Here is a 25,261-nt window from a genome sequence, read left to right as displayed (position 1 = left end):
TTTTCAGCTATGAGAAAGAACATTTATTTCATCCATTTCTGCGAAGGGATTTGTTAAAAATATTTCTTTATTCTTCTTTAGAATTCAGTTTAACAGATTGTGACAAAAGGAAAAAGTAAAAAATGAGGTTGGTAGGAGGCTACTTGTTGTTTTTCTTAAAGCACTGCCACAGAAAGGAGATGGATAGGTGCTCAAATAATAATGTGATGGAGGAAAGAACAGATAACAGAGAGAGAGAGAGGGAATATCTTGTGGTTAAGAGACAGGAATGGAAGTTGCAAGATGTAGATTTATTCTTGGATCTGGCACTGAGTCACTGTGTGATCCTTGGCAAATCACTGGGTCCAGATTTTTAAAAATTAGTCTTCAAAAATATCCACAAATTGTGGGCACAAATGCAATTAAGGTCACCTGGAAGTCTAAGTATTTGATTATGCCCACAAATCAGGAACTGAAACTACTAAATCACCTTAACTGCACTTACCCATTTGCAGCTACAAAAACAGGAGGAGTTTGTATAAGGACCACATTTTCAAGCTGGTCTTAGATTTCACAGGCCTCAGTTTCTTCAACTGTAAAATGCGCGAGACTACATTATACCATCATACCATTCTTTATAAAGGTAGCAGAAAATAAGCTGCTACCAGATAATGGGACATGATTTTCTGCACGGGGCATGTGTGTGAAAGAAAGCTTTGCGACTGCTGAAAGTAGATAAGTAAGCCATTATAATGGTAAAACATGGAAACATGCCAAACTTGGAAGAATTACATTCCAAAATTCGGAAGGAACTAGTAAGGGAATATGAAAGCCTTTGGCTAAGTTATATGCTGGTTTTAAGACTAGAGGCAGTATTAAAAGAACTAATTTAGTTTTCCATATTTAGTGAGGGATCAAGGGAGGATAGAGAAAAATTAAACATCTGCAGGCCTAGTTCCCTAGAGGAAAGGCACTGGAAACATCTATAAGTGTGAAAATTATTAAAGGCAGAGAACAGTATGGGTTTATTTAAGAAAGGATTGTTCAGAATACTGATCTAGACAATCTAAATTAATCAATTGGCAGAATCGAGTAGAAGAAAGTATATTCCGTAATTTATCATAAAAGCCTTTGGTACCTTACTACATTATAGATTACTCTGATCCAGAAAGCTCAGAAGTATTGTAGAACCAAAGACTACTGGTACAGATGAAATGTTTTAGGGAAATGAAACAGGTCTTGATAATAAAAATGGGATGGAGAAACTTATTCAGTTATTATTTGTATTGTGGTAGCACCTACATGCCCCAGTCATGTACCAGGGCCTCAGAATGCTAGGCACTGTACAAACACAAAACAAAAAAGTATAGAATACAAGTGTGCTTAATTGTTTTGGGTTTTTTTTGTGGATGTTGTTTTTCCACTGTATAAAATACCATGAGTTTATAATTTCAAAAGTGGCTAAAAGTTCCTATGATCTTATTTTGGAGGTTCTGCAGAGGATGAGGCAGGAACAAACAACAGCAGGGAAACAGATTAAGGTGCTCCTCCTATCTCCCATATCTTCCCCAATTTTAAAATCCTTTAAAAATAAATCTAATGTGGTTTTTTTCTTCTTTAACAAGCCAGCTAAGTCACCTGTAGGTATTTGAGATCCACAGGTAACATTTGTTGCTCTGTTATACTGGAATTAGCACAGAGAAGGAAAAGCTCTTAGAAAACTTTTGGAGTTTTGGATAGAATGCAAATAAATATTTATTTCTACTAATACAAGAAGTCTATGGAGCTGTAATAATCACTGTTGATACAGTATATCTGACAGCATAAGGGGTATTTAAAAGTATCATTTTTATTCAGATACCAATCTGTAAATACATGTTTAGGTCTATCAGTTTGCACTGAACTAGTTAAGGCTTTCTCTCAGCAAATAAGCAACTTTCTTTGTAGGCTCAGCCTTCTAGCTGGACTCTTGAAACACCGTTAATCATTCTTTTTTCATGGTATCTATTTTATGTAGGCTTCAGGTGAAAGATGCAAGGGTAAAGAGTAGGGGAATGTCCCCTGTGGAAACACATTCATTTGCACATGAACCCTGAATGCGGAGACAAATTACACTAGTTTCACATCATGTACTCAGGGACCTAAGTAATTCATTACTTGCACCTACTAAAAATTATTCCATTCTCTGTCCACAATGGCTGCTTCAAAGATGACTGGAGGCAAGTAATTTTGTTAAATATAAATCACAGAATAAAAGACATGAAGGAACGAAGCTACATTTTGTGACCAGGTGTAGGGTCCACTGTTTAAAAAAAAAAAGGACATAAACTGCTACAATAGACAATATGTAACAAGGTATATACCAAATGAAGGCTAATCTCAATTTTAAACAAATCCATGTTTTATTCCTTATTGTTTCTTTTGTGAAACAAAGCTATAATGTAGAACGGGATTCTAATCATTGTGTCTACCCAAACTATTTCTCAACTACACAACAAATCTGTCTTGTGTACTAGAAACTGCAAAACAAGAAAATGTTAAGGTGAAATAAGATCAGCCTCATTACTAAATTTAGTTGAAGTAACTACTCACTAACAAATATTATAATTATTATGTATGGACCGACAGTGCTCTGTGCTATAAGACAGAAAGTAAAACATTTTCCATCCGGAAAAGTTTACCAATCTAACACAATAATAGGCTATTTCATGTCAAGGTAAGTCACTACCAGAAATATACACCATTATCAAAATATTTTATTCTATAGTACTTTCTCCACTTCATCTCTAATAAACAACAACTTTTAATTAAAATTTATATTTGCCAATTTCATATTCACCCCCCTCCCCATTCTGCTCCCACTGCAAATTAGTGCAGGAATAAGGCAGAAATTCAGCTCTTGTCCTTCACATTCTTACGATGCTCTTATTTTTGCCATTCACTATTTAACAGTTCTAAAGGAATACATACCACTGTAACAGAAAATACCTGGGAACTAACAGAGGACTGCCTTCACCCTAGTTCACTATGACATATGACATCAGACAGATAACACTGCCTTTACTTTTCTATGATAGTGATTTTGAGTGAGTCCAAGAAGGTATAGCAAGGTCTTATCTCATACTCTGAGGGAATTCTGTGGCAAAAAACTAAAATTTTGTGCACAATATTTTGAAGTTCTGCAAATTTTATTTGTCAATAAATAAATGTGGCTCCAGCATGGCAGTAGGGAGCACAGGCCACTGGCTGCATTGAGGTGGGAAGATCACCCTGAAGCTCCCACCTCCTCCTGTACAGGGACTCAGCAGTGAAGCTGCACTTGACCCTGACAAAGTGCAAGGGCTGGGCCTGCCCCAGAAACACCTTGGGGCCCTGAGAAGCTGTGCCAGACACACCAGGTGTGGCTGGGCAGGCTCAGCCCAACAGGATCCAAGTGTGGAAGGGCTTAGTGTGGGGGGATCCAGGTGTGGAGCAAGAGGTTTCTGTGTGGGGCAATCTGGATACGGGACACTCAGTGGGAGATCTGGATGCACAGGGGCTGGTTAGAGGGGAGTGTGGTTCCGGGTGCAGAGGTAATGGAGCTCTTCAGGGGATGCACATGATGGCGATTGGGGCTCAGGATGGGGGTCTATGTGAGGGGAGATGGGGCTTGGCAGGTGTGTGTGTGTGGGGATCCGGGTGCAGGTGGCTGGGGCTCAGTGGGGTGGGGGTCTGGGTGTGGGGGGCTTATCAGAGAGGGGTCCAGGTTTAACGAGATAGGGCTTGTTAGGGTGAGAGTTTGATGGGCCTGCTTAACGGGGGAGCCCCAGCTGCTGCCAAAGGGACACTGCATGCTTCATTGATGGCAAACTACACTTTATTTATATTCAATTACCTCAGTTTACTGAATTTATACTGTGCATGTCTGATCATCCCTGGCTAGTATGTTATCTCCTCCCCACCAATATTTTCATCTATTTATTCAATGAATGAACGGATACACAAACATTTCTGTTACCTCAGTATAAAGCAGTGCATCCTCAGAGATGGTATCATAATCCTGAATACAACTCTTGGCTGCGTTTTGTGCAAATTTCAAAAATTCTGCAATTTCACTGTTCAGAAATTCTTTCATTTGCTGTAACAAGGAGACAAAAAAAAAAGTCCCATTTTGAAGATAGCAAGAAAAAAACAAAAAATAACCCCCCCCCCCCCCAACTGAACTGGAACTGTAAACGTAAATGTAAACCATTATTATAAAGGATGGATTTACACATCTCACTGCATATTTACAAAGCATCCAGTAGGTTATTTACATCACACAAGAAGTGACATGTCTAGAAAGGCAATGCAGGTATCTTGGTGAAGAACTGAAGACATTATAGCCCAGATCTCACTAGATATTCTACACTGGTAGATCCTTGTACACCTCCACTGAAGTCACACAAAAGAAGCTTACAGGATTGGAGCCGATTTCCTTAAGAAAAGAAGCTTCCTCTCTGCAACAAATATTAGTTTAACCAAGGAGAGAGAAGCATGGACGCTGTCAGAGCAAGTTAACATGAGCCCTGTCTACATTAGCACCTACACTGCTACTAACAATAGCACACTAGGCCTGTTGCTGGAAAAAATGGGTACTCATTTTTCTAATGTAGATATATCCACTGTCACAACATAAGAGAATGGAATTGCCATAAACAAGGAATCGCAGGACCATCTATGTAACAGAGCAATAGCCACAGCCAATGAATCAGTTAATGCCACTTATAGGACTCAAACCTAACGATGCATCCATCCAGCATGAAAAGGAAATACAGTAGCTCATTGTCTAAAACATTTTTGCTAAGAACTAAAAGACTGAATATTTGTGCATTTCTACTCCAGTGAGAAGACTACTTGCTATGTCAAGTAATGAAGGTCAACATGAAGGTCTCCAATGGTGTTAATGAGTGAATCTTGTATTATGGGATGCAGCCTAAAATATAATCAGCATACAGAATCATAGAAATGTGGGGTTGGAAAGAGCCTCGAGAGGCACGACCAAGAACATCTAGACCACTGCGGTGGGGTGTGTCTTACCTGAAAAACCTTCAATGATGGGCATTCCAATGATGGGGATTCCACCTCCCTTAGAAGCGCTTAACTATCTTTATGGTTAGAATGTTTTTCCTAGTCTCTAATCTAAATCCCCCTTGCTACAGACAAAACCCATCATTTCTTGTCCTACCTTCAGTGGACATGGAGAACAATTGATCACCATCCTCTTTATAACAGTCCTTAACATATTTGAAGACTTATGAGGCCTGGAGCCAGGCTGGAACTCCTTTGTGTCCTCCCCCCAGCCCTCTGCTAGCATTGCTTTGCCTGAGGTCCTGTAGCTCCCTCAGCCAGACGCACCATCCACGCTCCTCCAGCTCTAGCAAGGAATTGATCTTGCTCTGGCCCTGCAGCTCTCCTTATACTAGATTTCTGGGCCCTGATTGGCTGCTTCTCACACAGCTGCTCTAAGCAGCTTGAGGGACTTCTTTACTGTCCTTTTCTGGGGCGGGATGTGGCGGGGCCACCGGACCTAATCAACTCGTCACAGAAGGACACAGCCATCATGATGTTTCTAACTTCTAATACAGTTAAAACATTTGTCCATGACATTATGAAACTCTACATGTGTCCTCCGCTTAGTACTTATTTTACGGTCAATTCATCACTTTAATTCTTCTATAACTACCAGCATAGCAACTGACTCAGGAAAGCAGGAGGCATCAAGGCAACTATTCAACTATATTTTTAGAATAACATGACATCAACTATCCTAAAAAAGCCTCAGTAAAACAACAATGTACATGTTTAGTTACCTTTAAAAAAAATCAAATGTCATTGTTGTGGAGATAAAACATGTCGGAATTGGAAATGTTTAAGGACTTATAATTATTACAATTAAATTTTTATCTACAAATGATTTTTAGAAAATTTTCCTTGGATTATTACAGCAAGGAATATTAGGAGAAAAGACAATTTTAACACTTACCAAATACTGGGAATATTCTCTTTGATGTGTTGCAATTAACTGGTAGGATAAAGGGTTTTTTGAAAACTTAGTCATTAGATATAAATATGTTTTCTGCTCCTTCTCAGTTAGACTAGAGACATAAGGATAGGGGATTCTGGGCTCTGGAAAAGGATTATCAGCAGCTGCAGGCTTAACTTCCTCCTCAACTGCAGGCTTAACTTCCTCCTCAGCTGGAGCTGCAACCTGTGTGTTAAATGTTTTCGCATCTTCTACAGAGTTTACTGATGCCTCTACATTTTCTTCTTTATGTCTGAAAGAAAAGTAGTAAGTGAAAAAACTTACAATTTATACTTTTCACATGAAGACTTGTATTTTGCCCAATGACTGGAAATCTTAGCCTTCCGTGACCGTCAACATCAATTTTCTCAAATACATCATAATTAAAGCTACATTTTATTCATGGGTACTTTTAGTAAAAGTTGAGGACAGGTCATGGGCAGTAAACAAAAATTCATGGCCCCTGACCTGTCCATGACTGTTACTAAAAATACCAGTGAATAAAATTTGTGGAGGGATGGTGCCCGGGGACCCCACGGGTGCTGAGGGAGGGAGGCCTAGCTGCATGCAGGAGGAGAGGGGACGGGCAGCGGCGTACAGCCCGAGACCACCACCACTGGTGCTGGGGAGGAGAGGAGGGGGTGGGCAGCCCAGGACCCCTGCTGGTGCTGGTGGGGCCAGCAGGCTCTCTATCTGGCTCCATGCCCTCCTCCCCAGCAGCAGCAGAGTTTGGGTGTGGGAGGGGGTGAAGCGGGCTCTGGGCGGCACTTACCCAGGGGTATTCTGGGAACCATGGCAAATGGGAGCTGCAGGGGTGGTGCCTGCAGGCGGAGCTGCCGGGCCACATCTCCACTTAGTAGGTGAGTGAGGGGGATGTCACCCAGAGCCCAGCTCACCCCTTCCCGTGCCCCAACCTCCTGTCCCCTCCCACTGCTGGGATGGGGGTAGGGGCTCAGTGGCCCAAGACTGCCTCAGCAGCTATCAGCGAACCTGGCACAGATGCTGCCCCTGAGCCAGGTGAACTAGCCACTGCAGAAGACACAGAATCTGTGACTTCCATAACCTCGGTGACAAACTCACAGGCTTAATCATAATTAATAGAACAATGGTGTTATAACACCATACCCCCATCTGTATTTTATTATTCTGTGTTTTTAGACAGTCAAATCCTAGGACTGATAGGAGTTTCGCCTATGACTTCAAAAGAAGAAAAATGTGATCATTATTTGTACTGGATCAACTCCACTTTTCCAGGAAACATCACGTATAATAACTTGTTACACTGGATTTCTAGATGAGCTGTCATAACTATTAAGGGAAGGGAACAGCCCTCCTGTGTACAATACTATAAAATCCCTCATGGCCGGAGACACCAAAATCCTTTTACCTGTAAAGAGTTAAGAAGCTCAGGAAACCTGGCTGACACCTGACCCAAAGGACCAATAAGGGGACAAGATACTTTCAAATCTGGGTGGGGGAAAGTCTTTTGTTTGTGCTCTTTGTTTTGGGGGCTGTTTGCTCTTGAGACTAAGAGGGACCAGACACTAATCCATGCTCTTCAAATCTTTCTTAACCAGTCTCTCTTATTTCAAACTTGTAAGTAACAGACAGGCCAGGCGTGTTAGTCTTATTTTTGTTTTCTCAACTTGTAAATGTTCCTTTTTGCTGAGAAGATTTTACCTCTGTTTGCTGTAACTTTGAACCTAAGGCTAGAGGGGGTTCCTCTGGGCTATATGAATCTGATTACTCTGTAAAGTATTTTCCATCCTGATTTTATAGAGATGATTTTTACACTTCTTTCTTTAAATAAAAGCTTTCTTTTTAAGAACCTGATTGATTTTTCCTTGTGTTAAGATCCAAGGGGATTGGATCTGGACTCACCAGGAACTGGTGGAGGAAAGGAGGGGGGATGGTTAAATTCTCCTTGTGTTAAGATCCAAGGGGTTGGATCGGTGTTCACCAGGAACTTGGTGAAAAAGCCTCTCAAGGCTACACAGGGAGGGGAAGGTTTTGGGGGGAAAGGGGGTATATTCCAGACATTGAGGAATCTGGATGGTGGCAGCGAAACCAGATCTAAACTGGTAGTTAAGCTTAGAAGTGTTTATGCAGGTCCCCACATCTATACCCTAAAGTTCAGAGTGGAAGAGGAACCTTGACATAAACCAATCACAAAACACAGGTCCTCTTTGTTCTGGAAAGGTCTTCACTATGAATGAGGCCTCATTTCCTCATCTGCAGCCTGCTACTTATGTATACAATGTTGTTATAGCCGTGTTGGTCACAGATATTATAGACACAAGATGCGTGAGGTATTATCATTTATTGGACCACCTTCCGTTAGTCAGAGAGACAAGCTCTCTAGCTTAGGCCATGTCTATACTACAAAATTACGCTGAATTAACTTACGTCGGCATATAGCCACCACAGCTATTAAACTGCTTGTGTTTTTGTAAGCTTAACTCCTTGTGTTGGCAGTTTGCATTCTTGCCAAGAGCATTTGTATCAATTGTACTGTCATTTTGGGGCATTGTGAGACAGCTCCTGAAGGCCCATAACAGTCGATGTAAGCAACTCAGCGTCTACACTGACACTGCATCAACCTAATTATATCGACTGAGACTCTATGGGTTTATCTAAACTGACACATTTTGTTGCTAAAAACTGCCTTTTGGAGACTAAACAGCAATAGTTTACACACTGCAATGGGCCTTTTATTGAAAAAAATGCCCTATTTTGGCGACAAAAACCTTCACCCTTACAATAGACTTTTGTCTTTCCCCCTCCCTTTATTGTTGACAAACAGCTAGTGTAGACACCACACCTTTTTTTTCAAATTTTACTGGCTTCCAGAAAGTGTCCCACAACTCCCATGCTGCCGCTCTGGTCATTGGTTTTAACTCTGCTGCCCTGCAGGCTACCCACCCCTCCCCCTTGCAAGCCCTGGGAATTTTAAAACTCATTTCCTGCTTGCTGGCTTCCCAAGTGAGCTTTTCAGATAAGCATAGCTGACCATCGCACCAAACGCGCTCCTGCTTGGACCAGCACTGAGATCTTGGATCTGATCAGTATATGGGAAGAAGAGTCTGTTCAGTCGCAGCTGCGACTGACCCGTAGGAATCGGGACACATATGGGCAAATTTCTTGAGGTTTGTGCAAAAAGAGCTATGATTGGGTCACGCAGAGCGAAGATAAAGGAGCTGAGGCAGGCGTATCATAAGGCACAGGAGGCAAACCGTTGCTCCGGTGGTGCACCTAAGACCTGCCGCTTCTATAAGGAGCTGAATTGCCCATAGCTAGGGTGACCAGACAGCAAGAGTGAAAAACTGGGACAGGGTGGGGGATAATAGGAGTCTATGTAAGAAAAAGACCCAAAAATAGGGATTGTCTCTATAAAATTGGGACACCTGGTCATCCTACCGATAGCCCCGTGGATACTTCGGAGGCAGCAGAAAGAGGGGGTAACCTGGAGGCTGAAATTCTGGATGAAGAAGTGAAGCTAGAAGAGGATGTGGAGCTCCCAGCAGGGTCGCCCGGTGGGGCAGGCAGCCAGGAACTTTTCTCCACTCCAGAAGTGCTCTATGTGCAGCAGGAAGCAGATGAGATGCCGGGTAAGTTGCTGTGGCTTGTGTAGGGAATCGAAAAGTGAAAGTTAAGTAGTGTTTTATGCGATCTGGACACTGCCCTGTGTAGCTAATCTGCATGGCCAAGCAGGATATTGATGGACATTGAGACCTGCAGCACAATGACACAGACCAGGGAAGGCAAAGAGTGTTGGGAAGCCAATGCAGCATTTGTTAGGCAAGCAACAGAGCAGATGATAAAAATTATGGAGGATCAGACAGAGATGCTCAAGTCTTTGATACAGCTGCAGACTGAGCAGATCTGTGGTCGACCTAAACTGCAGCACGTGTACAATGCTTTGTACAACCTCTATGCCCATATTCCTTTTCACTTTACAGCACTCGAGTTTCCCCATCACTCCACCCTCTCTCACAACTTGCATGATGATAGTTGGAGCTACACACAGTTGTGAGATTTAACCTTTTTTAACAATAAATAAAGGCTAAGGTATTTAATGGCACAGAATTTTTATTCTGTGTTCTACAAAAGCGTACAGCAATCAATTCACTCTGGGGAACAGGCTTCTAAAGCATTTTGTTGCATGGAACTTGAGCCCCAAAATTGTAAATGGATACATCAGGGAAGCAACTCCAAAGCAGATGTGTTAGTGCCCCATTGTCAAAGCGATTCCTTGAAGCCTCTTATGAAATTAATAGCAGCCCTGTGAGCTCCTCTGACAGCCCTAGCATCTGACTGTTCAAACACTGCAGTCAAGCACTCGGCCTCAGTGCTCCACACCTGAGCAAATATTTCACCCTTAGATTCACACAGATTATGCAAAGTGCAGCATGCGGCTATGACCATAGGAATAGTATCCTCCGTAAGGTCTAGCCTGCCATTTAAACACCTTTAGCAAGCCTTCAAATGGCTAAAGGTACATTTGACTACCATGGGGCACCTGCTTAGCCTGTTGTTAAAACGCTCCTTGCTGCTGTCCAGGTGCCCTGTGTAAGGTTTCATGAGCCAGGGCTGTAAGAGGTAAGTCAGGTCTCCTAGGATTACTATGGGCATTTCCACATCCCCCACTGTGACCCTGTTGTCTGGAAAGGAAGTCTCTGCCTGCAGCTTTCTGTACAGACCAATGCTCCTGAAGATGCATGTGTCATGCACCTTTCCAGACCAGCCTGCATTTATGTCCATGAAACCCCCGTGGTGATCCACAAGCACCTGCAACACCATGGAGAAGTATCCTTCTTATGGATGTATTCAGAGGCAAGGTGGTCTGGCGGTAAAATTGGAGTGTGTATGCCATCAATCGCCCTGCTAGAGTTAGGGAAACCCATCACTGCAAAGCCATTCACTATTTCATGTACATTTCCCAGAGTCATAGTCCTCCACAGCAGGATGTAATTTACTGCTCTGGACACTTGGGAGTAATACAGCCCCAACAGTGGACTTCCCCACTCCAAATTGATTTGCAACTGACCGGTAACAGTCTGGATTCACCATCTTTCACACAGTGATTGCAACACGCTTCTCTATTGAAAGGGGAGCTCTCATTCTGGTGTTCTTGTTCTGCAGGTCAAGCGCCAGCTCAGCACATAGCTCCATGAACGTTGCTTTACGCATCCTAAAGTACTGTACCCACTGGTCATCATCCCACACCTGCATGACAATGCGATCCTACCAATCACTGTTTGTTTCCCTAACCCCAAAAGCAACAGTCTACTGTATGCAGCTGCTCTGTGAATGCCAAAAGCACTGATAAGTTGCTGCTGGCCCCATCACACTCAGGTCCCTGCGAGTCATCCTCTCTCAGTAACTTTGTGAGTAACTCTGCTGCCATGCGCAACGTCCTCACAACAGTTAACAGCGCGTAGGAGCAAAGTGCGGGATTCATCATCTCTCACTGCAGATGCTGGCACGCACTAACTGTTGGAAAAACGGTGCAAAAGAAAAGCCAGAATGACATGAAAGGAAGCCAGAAACCACTGGAGGGCTAGGACACAAACTGGTGCATGATAGGACATTCTGCACGTGCCAGGATGCGCTGCGCTCCACTTCTGCCTTCCCACAACACCTAGTGACAGATGGTGTCAACAGGCACTATGGGATACATACCCACAGTGCATTGTTCATGCTGTCAACAATGATGCCCCGAATGCGGACACAATCTGTTGACAGAGGGAGCAAATGTAGACTCACTTTAGCGACTTTGTTTTTATCAATTTTTTCGTATTGGCATTAGTTTCATCGACAAAACTTGTCAGTGTAGATAAGCCCTACATTGCTCCGGGAGGTGGTGTTATTAAGTCGACGTAGAGTGGCACTTATGCTAGTGGGACCCAAATTTAAGTGAAGACACTTCCACAGCTAGGTTGATGCACGGCATAAGTAATTAACACCTATTTCAAAAGGCCATTCAAAGTGAAATGGCTCATTAAAACCTCTCTAGCCACAGGAGAAAAAAAAAGCTGCGGGGAGGGGGGATTAGTAGGTTATAGATTGTTATAAGCCATAAATCCAGTGTGTCTATTCACTCCATGATTATTAGTGTCTAGAAACATTATGAATGTAAGCCCCCAGGTTTGTCTTTTAAGGTGTTGTGCAGGCTAACTCTGAGGATGCAAACTGACAGATCATATATAGAGTGATCACTTTGTGAAAAGCATTCACCCACAGGTGATACGATGTTTTTGTCTTTTATCCTTTTTCTGTGCGAGTTCATTCAAGCGCATGGTGATTGTCTTGTTTCACGCATATAACTGTTATTGGGACATTTAGTGCACTGAATGAGGTACACCACATATTATAGGCATATGTAGGACCCATAGATCTTGAAAGGTATGTTGTGAGAGGTGCTGATTATCTACAGTAGTGATACTCAGACCGAGGCTCAGGAGCTGCAAGTGGCTCTTTAATGTGTCTCCTGTGGCTCTTTGCAGCAGATATTAAAATATTGATTTAATTATTAACCTATCTAAGTTATTAACCAATTGTAGAATACTTTGTCAGCCATTTTACTGTGAGAATTATAGATATAACAGTGAATAAAACAATGAATTCACACTACTGTGGCTCTTTTGGGTAATACAGACTGCTAATTTGGCTCCTGAACCACAGAGATCTGAGTATCATTGGTCTGCATGTTTTGCATCTGTTGTTCTGGCAGGGTCCGATGCCACTTTGAGTCTGTTACTTATGTCTGTTAAACTGCGTGTGTCATAAACACATAAGAAAAGTTAATAGCACAGAAGTACTTTATATCTCTTTGACTGTGAAGGTTAACAAGTTCAGTAAGCCTGGCTGTCACCTGACCAGAGGACCAATCAGAGGACAGGATACTTTCAAATCTTGAGGGAGGGAAGTTTTTGTGCTGTGCTGTTAGTTTTGGTTGTTGTTCACTCTGGGGGCTCCGACGGAACAGATGTGCAACACGGTTTCTCTCCAATCTCTCCAATACAGGCTCTTATAAGTTCAGACTAGTGAGTACTAGTTAAATAAAGCGAGTCAGGCTTATGGTTGTTTTCTTTATCTGCAAATGTGTATTTGGTTGGAAGGAGTTCAAATTGGTATTTTGCTGAAAAGATTTTAACTTGTACTTGTATATTTAGGCTGGGAGAGTATTCCCAGTGTCTATAGCTGAAAGACCCTGTACCTATTCCATTTTTTTAAATTTACAAAGATAATTTTTACTGTTTTTTTTCTTTCTTTAATTAAAAGCTTTTCTTGTTTAAGAACCTGATTGTTTTTTTATTCTGGTGAGACCCCAGGGGACTGGGTCTGGATTCACCAGGGAGTTGGTGGAGAGAAAGGAGGGAAGAGGGAGAGAGAGGCTGATTTCTCTCTGTGTCAGGATTACTTTCTCTCAGGAAGAATCTGGGAGGGGGAAAGAGAAGGAGGGAGGAAGGTGAATTGTCCTCTCTGTTTTGTGATTCAAGGAGTTTGAATCACACAGTGATCTTCCAGGGTAACCCAGGGAGGGGAAGCCTGGGAGAGGCAACAGTGAGGGAAAGGGTTTACTTTCCTTGTGTTAAGATCCAGAGGGACTGGGTCTTGGGGGTCCCCGGGCAAGGTTTTGGGGGGACCAGAGTGTACCAGGCACTGGAATTCCTGGTTGGTGGCAGCACTACAGGTTCTAAGCTGGGATTGAGCTTAGAGGAATTCATGCTGGTACCCCATCTTTTGGACGCTAAGGTTCAGAGTGGGGAATTGTACCATGACAGCGTGTCAACAACTTATAATCAGCTAGGCCTCACTTACTCTTGAACCAACGTTATGATAGTAAAATAGAAGTACTCGACACTGAAGCCTCTTTTAAAATGGAAGACATATGATTTTAACAGCAGGGAAAGTCCAGATTGCAGAGAAGATTTTTCCCAAGAATGAAGCACACTACTGAGGGCTCTATTTATAATATTAAACAGTACTGGAATCAGTTACTAAAGCAAGATAACACTGGCTGGACACAAGAAGGAGAGGCATAGAGGAGGAAATGGTCCTAGCAACAGGAAGCAAGGTATGTAATAAGATTGGTTTTTAAAACAATTTCAGTATAAGAAGGCTTACTTAACCCTTATGTATTTACAATACCTATGCTTAAAAATGAGCATATTTTAGGTTAACAAAATGAACAGTAACTGCTGATCTTGGAAAAACATATTTTAGTGATTTGATTTCAGCACTAGAAAACGTCAAGAGCTATTCATACCTAACCGTACCACGTCTGCAACTCTTAATAATACTTCACAGCTGTCTCACTGAATATAAGAATATGTCCATCCTTGTGGCACAAACTGGCAAATTTAATTAAGCTGCAGCAGCGACAAGATGCTGACTCAGATTTGCCAATGTAGGAATGTCAAAAAATTCTAGCAGTTTAAATTGGCTACATTCAGCACAGAATTAAATGGCAGCACTTCAAGATTATTTCACTGTGCAGTGCTGTCAAAATCTTCATTAGGGTGCATACCAACATAATCCAACAGGGCCTTTCCATTCATATTTGCAGTTATACTTCATTTGAGCTGATGGTTTAAAATTTCCCCCTTCATTTTATGCAATCCACCCTCTTCTCAGCTACAGCTTCCATGGGGAGAGAATAGAAGAGTGGCATCTCAGTTAAATATTATCAGGGGTCCCTATATAGAAATTCACAAATTTCTGGAGTATCTGGAAAAGAACAGAATATTTCCCATTTGGAATGCGTTATTTCTCCAAAGTTCAAACTCCCCTGATCATAGCAATTCTATAAGTCTCATCTCTGTCTCTTCCTCTAATACTTCTCCACACACTCCTTCCTCCACCCCACACCACCGAATTTGTCTTGGTAGTCATTTTAATAAAATTAAAAATTGGATTTAGGCAAAAAAGAAATTAGGGAACCACCTGGCTCAAAAGACTGCTTACTGCATACAGAGTACCCTATATACTCGTTCATTAGCCCGTTAGTTTATAAGCCGACCCCACAAGATGGATAGGTAAAAATGGCAAAAACTGTATGTCCCTTTCATAAGCCGACCCTATATTCCAGGCAAATTTTGGCTGCCGGCCTGTCAGGGTAAACCGCTAATGGGCCTGGACATTTTGTTTACTTGGAGCGTTTGCAGGCATGGAGCCCCTCAGCTACAGTGGCCCCAGTTCTCCGTTCCCAGCCAATGGGAGCTGCGGGAAGTATCGGCCAGCATGTCCCTCGGACTGCTCTGCTTCCTGCAGCTCCCATTGGCTGGGAACTGCAAACTGCAGCCACTGGGAGCTCAAGGGCTCCGTGCCTGCAGACACTCCAGGTAAACAAAACATCCTGACCTGCCAATGGCTTACCCTGACAGGCCGGGAGCCAGTTTACCGACCCCTGCTATATTTTAAAAACTGGCGTCACAAGAAACACTCAAAAGTTTTCCTAGAATTATTTTAATGTAGTCTAACGAAAAACCTATTATACTAATAACTGAACAAATGTGTATTCACCCTCAAAATTACAGTCAATGTTTTAAATATCCATTTACTGATTTTAAAGTCTCATATTGTTCTAAGGTACTTATTTAAAAAGGCTTAAAATCCTTCAAAGTCCGAATAAGTCTCTGATTCATTAAATTCTGCTTCAGTCGCAGCTGCACTTCTCTGTCATTAGAGTTGGCAGTGTCATCTTCAGACTCAGATTCCTTCTCATCATCAGCCTCTGTTGTGTCATCATTAAATATGGCATCGTCTTCCGACCCATCGAGTGCATTGCTGATACAGCATTTCTGAAATGATTTTTCTATGCTTTCTGAGGGAATGGACTCCCACGTGTCCTTGATGCACTGGGCGACCAGACTGATTTCAGGCTTCATAAGATTCCCACCTTTTGTCAACTAACCATGCCTGAGCACATCCATTAAGACCACATTTTGAATAGCCTGTCTTTAAAGAATTTGTTCAGGTAGACATCAAGCAGTTGTAGAACAGAAGTTAAGCCTCCTGGTATTACAGCTGAAGTTGTTTTCATTTTTTTGGCCACATTTTTCACCTCATCCGTCTTGTGTGCCCTGAACATGTCCCAAACAGCATAGCAGGTTTCTTGAAAAGTGCTCCTGGTCTCTTATTCTACACTTTTTCCAGCCATTCAATAGTTCCACTTTCACCCATCCATCCCTTTTCGTGTGCACATACAATGACAACAGCAGGAAATTTCATGTTTTTAGGCAAGGTTTTTCTTTTAAAAAAAACAACAGGAGGGAGCTTTGATCCATTGGCCAAACATGATAAAACCATCATAAAATGGATTTTTTCATGGCCAGTGGTTTAATTAAAACTGTTTTTTCACTAACACCAGTTTCTGTTCTGTTGCTTCAGAGATAGAATGTCATTGGTGTTTCGTCCATACTTCCTATTTGTGACAGCTCAAATGCATATTCCTTTCGATGTTTTATAATAAGCCTTTGGAAAGATTCAATTTTTTCTTCCACATCTCTCGGCAGCTTTTGCGCTGTCTTTGTTTGCTGATGAAGACAGAGACCATGACATTTCATGAAGCAAGTACACCAACCTGCTGATGCAACAAACACTGACAGCTTTCCTGAGTTGTATTTGTCATCTTTCGACACTTGCAGAGCATGCAGATGAATTCCAGTTCTAATGACAACGTACCCATTCTGTAGACATTCATGGAGCCCCTCAGCTACAGTGGCCCCAGTTCTCCGTTCCCAGCCAATGGGAGCTGCGGAAAGTATCGGCCAGCATGTCCCTCGGACTGCTCTGCTTCCTGCAGCTCCCATTGGCTGGGAACTGCAAACTGCAATCACTGAGATCTTTTTCCAGCTCAAGAAACGAAGCGCACCTTGTTGGACATTTTTTCTTGCTTCTTGGCATGTCTTTTAGTGTTGTTTTATTTTTTCGCCATTCTCTTACTTGCTTCTCATTGATACAGAAGTCATGAGCAATGGCACAATTATTCTTTGCTTCTGCATATTCAACGAGTTTGAACGCTGCGTGATAAGCATACCATTTTCTTCTGATTTCACCATTCATTTTAAATACTAGTATGAAAATCTTAAAAAATAATAATTTAGTTATAGATTTTATAGGACTTTATATAGGAATGTCATCTGCTTTATCACTGACAAATTACTATTGTTCTTTGTTTATTTCAAAGCAGCCCTGTAGATGTGGCGATAACAGGCTATTTAAATTTTATTATTGATTCCACCCAAACTGCGCATTATATTTTTAGATTGGCTTGAGACTTACGAGGTCCAATGGTAGAAATGCCTGAAGAGATCAAATTACACAGTAACGGACTGACACCAGTGCCATAATACTATCGTTCATTGTATTTTTCTGACTGACTTGTAGAGTGCAGCATTTTGTGAAATGCATGGGTCAAAAGTCATGCTGATCTGTAGCACTGCTCTTTTAGCACTCATTTCAAGCCAATCTAGTCCACTTAACAAAGCTTTTGCAACTTTAAAAGGCTGCAGTATTGACATCAATAAATTATTTTACAATCAATATAAGTACGCGCTATAAAAATAATTATAATATAGTCCTCTAGTAGAACAATACTAGGAAAATTGAACTTTAGGGAAGCAAGTGTTTTTAAGTGCTTTGTTTACATGGACATGAACTAAGAAAATTGTATAATCGATATCCATACGTTTTATTTATATTAAAACTTACTTTATCTCAATTATAACATAATACACAAGTAAAAAAAAAAAAAAGATTTTAGCACATTTTAAAGAAGCGAATCCAGAATTTACCTTCCATCATCAGCGATCTCCAAAGGGCTTGGCAAATTTTGGCTCCTGGCCCATCAGGGTAAGCCGCTGGTGGGTTGGAATGTTTTGTTTACCTGGAGCATTCACAGGCATGGAGTCCCTCAGCTCCTGGTGGCCACAGTTTGCCGTTCCCAGACAATGGGAACTGTAGAAAGTGGTGCAGGCTGAGGGACGTGCTGGCTGCCACTTCCTGCGGTTCCCATTGGCTGGGAACGGTGAACGGCGGCCACTGGGAGCTGAGGGGTTCCGTGCCTGCGAATGCTCCAGGTAAACAAAACAACAGTGTATTAGATATTCAATACAATAACTCAGTAGTGCTTAAAATTGTCAAATTTTGGTGTAGAACCATTGCTAAGCCAACCCCCGCTCTTTGATGCTTCACTTCTTTACCAAAAACTTCAGCTTATGAACGAGTATATATGGTATTTCACTGGCACTCAGTGCTGAATTTCATCAAGGTCTTGGGAAACGCAAGTTACTTCCTACAGGACGGTTCTATCTGCCTATGTGACAGGCAGCATCAGTCCAAGTCCTACTGGGCAGAGCCACAGCACAATGTAGCGTCAGGTCAAGGATTGACTAGGACAACTATACTCCACAAAAGTCACTACAGGAAGGGAAACCTGATCTCAGGTCTTGACATATACATGTAAACGAAGGAACTGATTTACAAATGGTTGGTTTACTATCTATTGAGCTGAAATATATTTAAACTATACATATTCCTGTAATTATTTGGTTTCTGAAACACATTCAGTTGGTTTAAAAAATACATTACTTATTCTATAAAAAATATAAAAAAGTGTCAGAAGAGAGAGAAATGGAATAAAAGGAAGTGTGTATACTCAGTTTATTGAAAAGAGGGTAGATTGTCACATTGCCTTAACATACTAAACACCTCTCAAAACACTGATCTCAAATCTGTGTTCTCTTAATTTGGAATCCAGTGCTCTGATATATAGCCTGAAAACTCCCTTAAGCCTTACAAATGCTAGTCCTACTTTCAACAAGTATTAGCAAAATAACAAGAAGAAACAGAAGTGGAATTAATAGCATGTGTGCCAATATCATTGCTGCTTTTTATTGCAACCCATTTTTCTGCTAAATGTAGTTTGTTTAGCCTAGCTGCTCTTTAAGATAGTGACCTTGCCTATAAAGCACCTAGCATATTGCTGGATCTTATGTAAATAGGCATAAGAATGGCCATACTGGGTCAGACCTACGGTCCATTTTGCCCAGTATCCTGTCTTCCGACAGTGCCCAATGCCAGCTGCCTCAGAGGAAATGAACAGAACAGGTAATCATCAAGTGATCCATCTCCTGTTGTCCACTCCCAGCTTCTGGCAAACAGAGGCTAGGGACACCATCCCTGCCCATCCTGGTTAATAGTCACTGATGGACCTATCCTCCATGCATTTATCTAGTTCTTTTCTGAACCCTGTTATAGTCTTGGCCTTCACAACGTCCTCTGGCAAAATACTTCCTTTTGTTTATTTTAAACCTGCTGCCTATTAATTTCATTTGGTGACCCCCCGTTCTCGTGTTGTGAGGAGTAAGTAACACTTCCTTATTTACTTTCTCCACACCAGTCATGATTTTATAGACCTCTCTCATATCCCACCTCTTAGTCATCTCTTTTGCAAGCTGAAAAGTCCCAGTTTTATTTATATCTCCTCATACAGCAGCCGTTCCATACCCCTAATCATTTTTGTTGCCCTTTTCTGAACCTTTTCGAAGTCCAAAATATCTTTTTTTTTAAGATGGGGCAACCACATCGGCACGCAGTGTTCAAGATGTGGGTGTACCATGGATTTATATAGAGGCAATAGGATATTTTCTTATTAATGATTCCCAACATTCTGTTCGCTTTTTTTGATTTCCACTGCACACTGAGTGCGTGTCTCAGAGAACTATCCACAATAAATCCAAGATCTCTTTCTTAAGCAGTAACAGCTAATTTAGACCCCCATCATTTTATATGTATAGTTGGGATTATGTTTCCCAATGTTCACTACTCTGCATTTAGCAACATCTCTGCATTTAGCAACATTTCATCTGCCATTTTGTTGCCCAGTCACCCAGTTTTGAGAGGTTTTTTCGTAGCTCTTCGCAGTCTACTTGGGACTTAACTATTTTGAGTAGTTTTATATCATCTGCAAATTTTGCCACCACACTGTTTACCCCTTTTTCCAGATCATTTATGGATATGTTGAATAGGACCAGTACAGATCGCTGGGGAACACCACTATTTACTTCTCCCCATTCTGAAAAATGACCATTTATTCCTACCCTTTGTTTCCTATCTTTTAACCAGTTACCAGTCCATGAGAGGACGTTCCCTCTTAGGTCATGACAGTTTACTTTGCCGAAGAGCCTTTGATGAGGGACCTAGTCAAAGGTTTTCTGAAAATCTAACTACACTAAATCCACTGAATCCCCCTCCCTTACCCACATGCTTGTTGAACCCCTCAAAGAATTATTTGAGACATGAATAGACAGAAGACATAGAAATGGATTTAAAAGACATGAACACATGGGATTTTAACTCAGACAACATCACCAGTGTTCTCCAAATGAGATAAAGATGGAGAGTCAGGGATTGGGACACAGCCAGCCTCACCAAATATATCATGCTAGAGGAAGCAGGATCTTTGGAAGTTGCCAGGGAAAGGAGTTTTGCTTAAGTTTTTCTTCTTTGGTATCAGTGAGGAAGCAGAGTATCAGACCACTACCCAAGGCCCCAGGAGGTCTCCTGCTTTATGAGGTCCCAAGAAAGAGGACAGAGACCAGTGCATACCTGTCAAACCAATGTTGGGTAACAAAGTTTTTTTTTCCTTGCTGTTTTGTTTTTCAATTGAAATAAGAGGAAAAAAAGCATGTTTTGAAAGGAAGCAGGGAGAATACTCACAACAGCTGAAAGAAAATACATACTTGTTTGACAAAATCCACAGTTCAGAGAGGGTTGGAGACAAGGAATATTTTTCATAAATGTCTCGTGAGAAAAATACTTCCACGCCATTTTTTGGTGAAACATTCCTGTTTTTTTAAAAAAAAGAGACAACATGTACTTGCAATTCAATCACACAAAACACAACACTGACTATATGGTTACTGACACCAACTTGCGGACAATATCTGAGTGACAAAACTCAGAATTTGAAAAATGATTCTCTGACTCAGTAAGAAATAAGGTATATAATTCTATGTGAAAAGGGGGAGAATGTTATTTATAATGTTCACACTCTCCTCCTCCTCAGACAGATATAGCTAACCCAATGCTTCATTTCAACATTAAAATGAATGTGCTCCTCACTATTCAAAAGAAAGTTTACAGATAGGATGGGGTAAATTTCTAGAGCTGGTAAGAGAAAATTTATGGAGCCATATTTTGTTGGAATATTGTGATTCAAATCGAAATACTTCACTATGTTGGGTCAATTTTGCTGGAAAATAATACAGAAATTTTTTTTTGACAATGCTGAATCTTCCTGCACTGTTAAATAGCCACTGCAAGCAGCATCTCAGAGGAACCCAGTCCCCACAGCATACCCACTGGTGACAGTCATTGCTGTGTGTCCCCACACTGTACATTTATAAAGTACTTTAGGATTCTTCTGAATAAAAGTAATGCAAATAATTATAATTTCTTCCTCTCTCCTCAACTACCTGCTAAATAACCATACTGAACCAAGGGTAATTACAATCCACCTACTTAACATATGCCTGGTAATCTCAACCAGATAGGCAATTTTTTTCAATTTTTGTCCTAAACTTCTTGTCCTACTGTGTAGTGTTGGTCAGACACATTAAACACATCCTATTTTTCATCTCAGTGGTGGATGTATTTCATTAGTGGGTGACTTCTTCATGAAACATAAAATTTGTCTTCTCTAAAATAAGCATTTGTAGGTATGGGCCTTGGTCTTACAAAAGCTTATGAATATGCTCACAGTTAAGCACTTGCACAAGTCTTTGCAGTATCACGGCTGTAAAATGTTAGCTCGTTAGGGAAAGAATCTCATTTTATTTATCTGCAAATAAACCTGGCACAGCTATATGTTGTATTAATAAATGACAATTTAAAACGTTATATTAAATTACTATAGAGGCATTAGTATTGCAGCATTAGTTCAATTAACTGCTGACCAAACCCCTTCCCTATGTGAAAGATGAGGGTGGAATGAAGGACAGAAAGACGAAGATATTATTTTTAATGTGACCCCGGATGTGTCCAGCACTATCACAGATCAGGGATGATGTAGGTATTGCTTGAAGCAGAGCCTCTGAACTGACTAGGTCCCAGTCCCATCCCTTGCTAGATTGCACTGCTGTGTCCAGACTCCCCCGCCCCAGGTTTCCCACCGCTGCCTCCGAGGGAGAGTGATCGTACAGACAGGGTGCTGGCGCTTTGATTACCGCATTGCCTGCTCCGCACTGGCGCTTTTCAGTTGTTCATAGTTTCATTTTTATCTGTTGGCGATTGCTGGGACAACAACGAGGCAGGGCACCAGACCTTACTTCGTTCTTAGCCAGCGGGGCCGGGGGTCAGAGCACGCGGTGGTTCCAGCCATCGTCTCTGCCCCGTTCACACCAGCGGGCCAAGTGCGGGGGGGGGGGGGGGCGGCGAGCCCCCGGGCCAATAGGGAAGGCGATGGGGAGGCAGCGAGTGGGGAATCTCCCAGGCTACAGCGACGGCGCGTTGGTTACACGAGCGCAGCAGCAAGAGGCTGGGAGACACCGGGTGGCTCGCGGAGGCTCTGAGCTACGGTGCGGCGGCCTGTCAGAGGGGCCCGCCCCCCAACGCGCGCGCACGCTGGGGACAGTGCACACAGCACCGCGCCGGGGGAGACCTGACCTCAGCAGGGCCTGAGCCCCGCAGCCACATACTCACCAGGTGAGCCGCCTCCCGCCGGCCTCCATCTTGGCCGCGCTACTCCCCTCCTCCCGGCAACGGCAAACTTCCCATTCCACGGCCCCAGCCACCCCCTCCCGGCCTCCCTCAGTGCGCTACCCAATCAGCACCTCGGAACGCGCACAGCCCTGGCTCACGTGGGTGAGGCACCCAACCAGAGGAGCAACTGCGGCTTCCTAAGCGGCCATCTTTGGTGTGGGCAGAGCGGGTGGTGCCTACATTGTGGGCCCGGGCAGAACGTCCCACCCGCTTCCCTAAGGGGACGCCGCGGGGCGGGGATTCGCGGGAGGGAGTTCCCGCCCCAGGAGACAGAGCAGGGGCGGATCTCAGGTGGACTCCGGCCCAAACTTGCTTAGTAGCAGCGTGGTCAGGTCTGGGCTTCTTATTTATTTAAAAGGCGCTTTGATCGCCAGAGAGTTGCAGGCTTCGGGCTTGTTTTGTTTGGAGGTTGCTTATTTGGGCTTTTTTGTACGGGGTGATTTCAAAGCACAGTTAAGTTTAAAACGGGTGTAAGCTGTAGGCGTGGGTTTGGGTCCCTGCATAGGCATTTACGCGCCCCCCCCCCGCAATTAGGAAAACACCCCCAACTTAGTTAACTTTTCGGCCCGCCCACTTAACACAACCACAATTTTTTGTCCCACACTTGGGATGCGCTTCTACCATTCAACACAGAACGGTACCATGTGGCGGCAAGAGACCCTGGCGGATGGAGAGAGGGCGGATGACCTTTTCTAATAACATGAGTACACCCGCATTAATTATTTTAATATTTGTAATGCATAACTTAATGTATGCAACAAAATTAGAACTACTAAAATGGAATTTGTATAACATCCCCACCACCTTCCCTCTGAAATGTGTCGGGCTTGTTTTTAAAGATAGTGCCACTTTTTGTTCTCATGAGATTTGGCAACCTCTTGTCGTATATCGTCTGTCTCCCCCCCCCCCCCCCAGCCGCTGAGGGGAGACCTACCTCCACCCCATCCCCCTTCAAGGAGGGGCTGGGCTGGGCTGTGTGCTTTAGCTGTCCTGGGTGGCCACCTGGATCTCAGGGCAAAGGGCGCCTCTGGGCATCCGGCGCAGCCTGGAGGAGGGGGAGTGCAAGCAGGGGAGAGGATGTACATGGCAGGCCCACCAACAGCAATTCTGGGCCCCACGGCTGAACAGTCAATGGGCCCCCTTGCACGCAGTCTGCCTGACATTTGGGCAGTGGTGCGTCTGTGCTGGCTGGTGCCCAGCGAGCTGCCGCCTGCGCTGCTGGGTGCGTTCTTCTAGCAAGGTCAGGGCTTCCATATGCCCACCCAGTAAGGTTGCCAACTGTCTAAATGAGTGACCCCAAAGACCATTGCCCTACCCCTGCTTGCCCCTTCCCTGAGACTATGCCCCTGTCCCACCCCTCCTCTGAGTCCCTGCCCCCTGCTCACTCTATCCCCCCTCCCTCTGTCACTGTCCCCCACCCTCACTCACTTTCACCAGGTTGGGGCAGAGGATTGAGTGCAGGAGGGGGTGAAGGGTCGGGCTCCAGGAGGACGTTTGGGTGCAGGGGCAGGCTCTGGAAGGGAGTTTGGGTGCGGGAGGGTTTGAGGGGTTGGGTCTAGGAGGCAGTTTGGGTGCGGGCTCTAGGCTGGGGCAGGGAGTTGGGGTACAGGAGAAGGTTAGGAGGGTAGCACTTTACTTGGGCAGTTCCCAAAAATGACTGGCACACCCCTATGGCAGTGTCTCCTAGGTGGGGAGCCCAGGGGATATCTGGGCGCTGCTGCCCGCAGGCACTGCCCCTGCAGCTCCCATTGATTGCAGTTCCCAGCCAATGGGAGCTGCGGAGTTGGCGCTCGGAGTGGGGCCAGTGCACAGATACCACCCCCCCCAGGGGCTGCAGAGACATGCTGACTGGGTCCGTGAGCGGCAGGCAGAGCAAGGACGGGCAGGCTTCCTGCCTTAGCCTCACTGCCAGCGGCAGCTGGGGGTCTCTTTAAATTGCCCAGGCCTCTGGTTGGTTGCTTCCTGCGCCGTCCCCCCTACCCCCCATTGGCAGGCCTGAAAGGAGGGATGCGGCAAGCAGGGTGGGCTGAGGGAGAAGGGGGAATGGAGTGGAGGAGAGGAGGGACTCACCAGGCAAAGGTGAGAGGGGGCAGACCAGGGATTGGAAGAGGCGGAGTGCAGGCTTAGCCTCCCCTGGCATATTGTACCCACTGCATATGATCCTCTTTCTTCCCTTGACTTCCTTTCAGAGATGGCGGAAGCTTCCTAACAGTAGGGGGCAACTGGCAACCAAACTGTGGCCCCACCCCTCCTTGCTGCCCCTTTCCCCAAGGCCCCACTCCTGCACCGTCTCTTCCTCCCAAGAAACTCCCTCCTACCCTCTGGTTGTTCCTTATGGCCAGTAAAAAGTGGGAGGCCCATGACCCTCTGACCTCCACTGTTCTGGCACCCTTGCTCCCTTTCCTACAAGCACTCCCTGATGCCACAACCTTTTAATTTTCTTCAGAGCCAGCTCAGCAGCCCCACCAG

At 43.7% G+C, this 25,261-nt stretch overlaps 1 protein-coding gene across 2 annotated transcripts in view; it reads right to left on the bottom strand.

The window, feature by feature from the left end:
- Positions 1–22,826, bottom strand: part of ICE2 (interactor of little elongation complex ELL subunit 2) — a 53,595-nt gene extending 30,769 nt beyond the window's left edge. Inside the window, exons 1-4 of one of the 2 annotated variants that reach the window (XM_050966978.1) lie at positions 22,733–22,826; positions 20,773–20,877; positions 5,984–6,275; positions 3,977–4,096 (exon numbers count right to left, since the gene is read on the bottom strand). In XM_050966978.1, the coding sequence (XP_050822935.1) occupies positions 3,977–4,096; positions 5,984–6,275; positions 20,773–20,877; positions 22,733–22,761 (546 nt within the window). In that variant the 5' untranslated portion in view covers positions 22,762–22,826. Of the gene's footprint in view, positions 1–3,976; positions 4,097–5,983; positions 6,276–20,772; positions 20,878–22,732 lie in introns of those variants that run through there. The other variant, XM_050966979.1, reaches the window with a different exon arrangement.
- Positions 22,827–25,261: the final 2,435 nt, after the last annotated feature.

Source organism: Gopherus flavomarginatus, chromosome 9 (assembly GCF_025201925.1).
Source record: "Gopherus flavomarginatus isolate rGopFla2 chromosome 9, rGopFla2.mat.asm, whole genome shotgun sequence".
In the NCBI taxonomy this organism is placed as follows: domain Eukaryota; kingdom Metazoa; phylum Chordata; order Testudines; family Testudinidae; genus Gopherus; species Gopherus flavomarginatus.
Note: the sequence above shows the minus strand (reverse complement) of the source record. Positions and strands in the feature narration are given on the sequence as shown.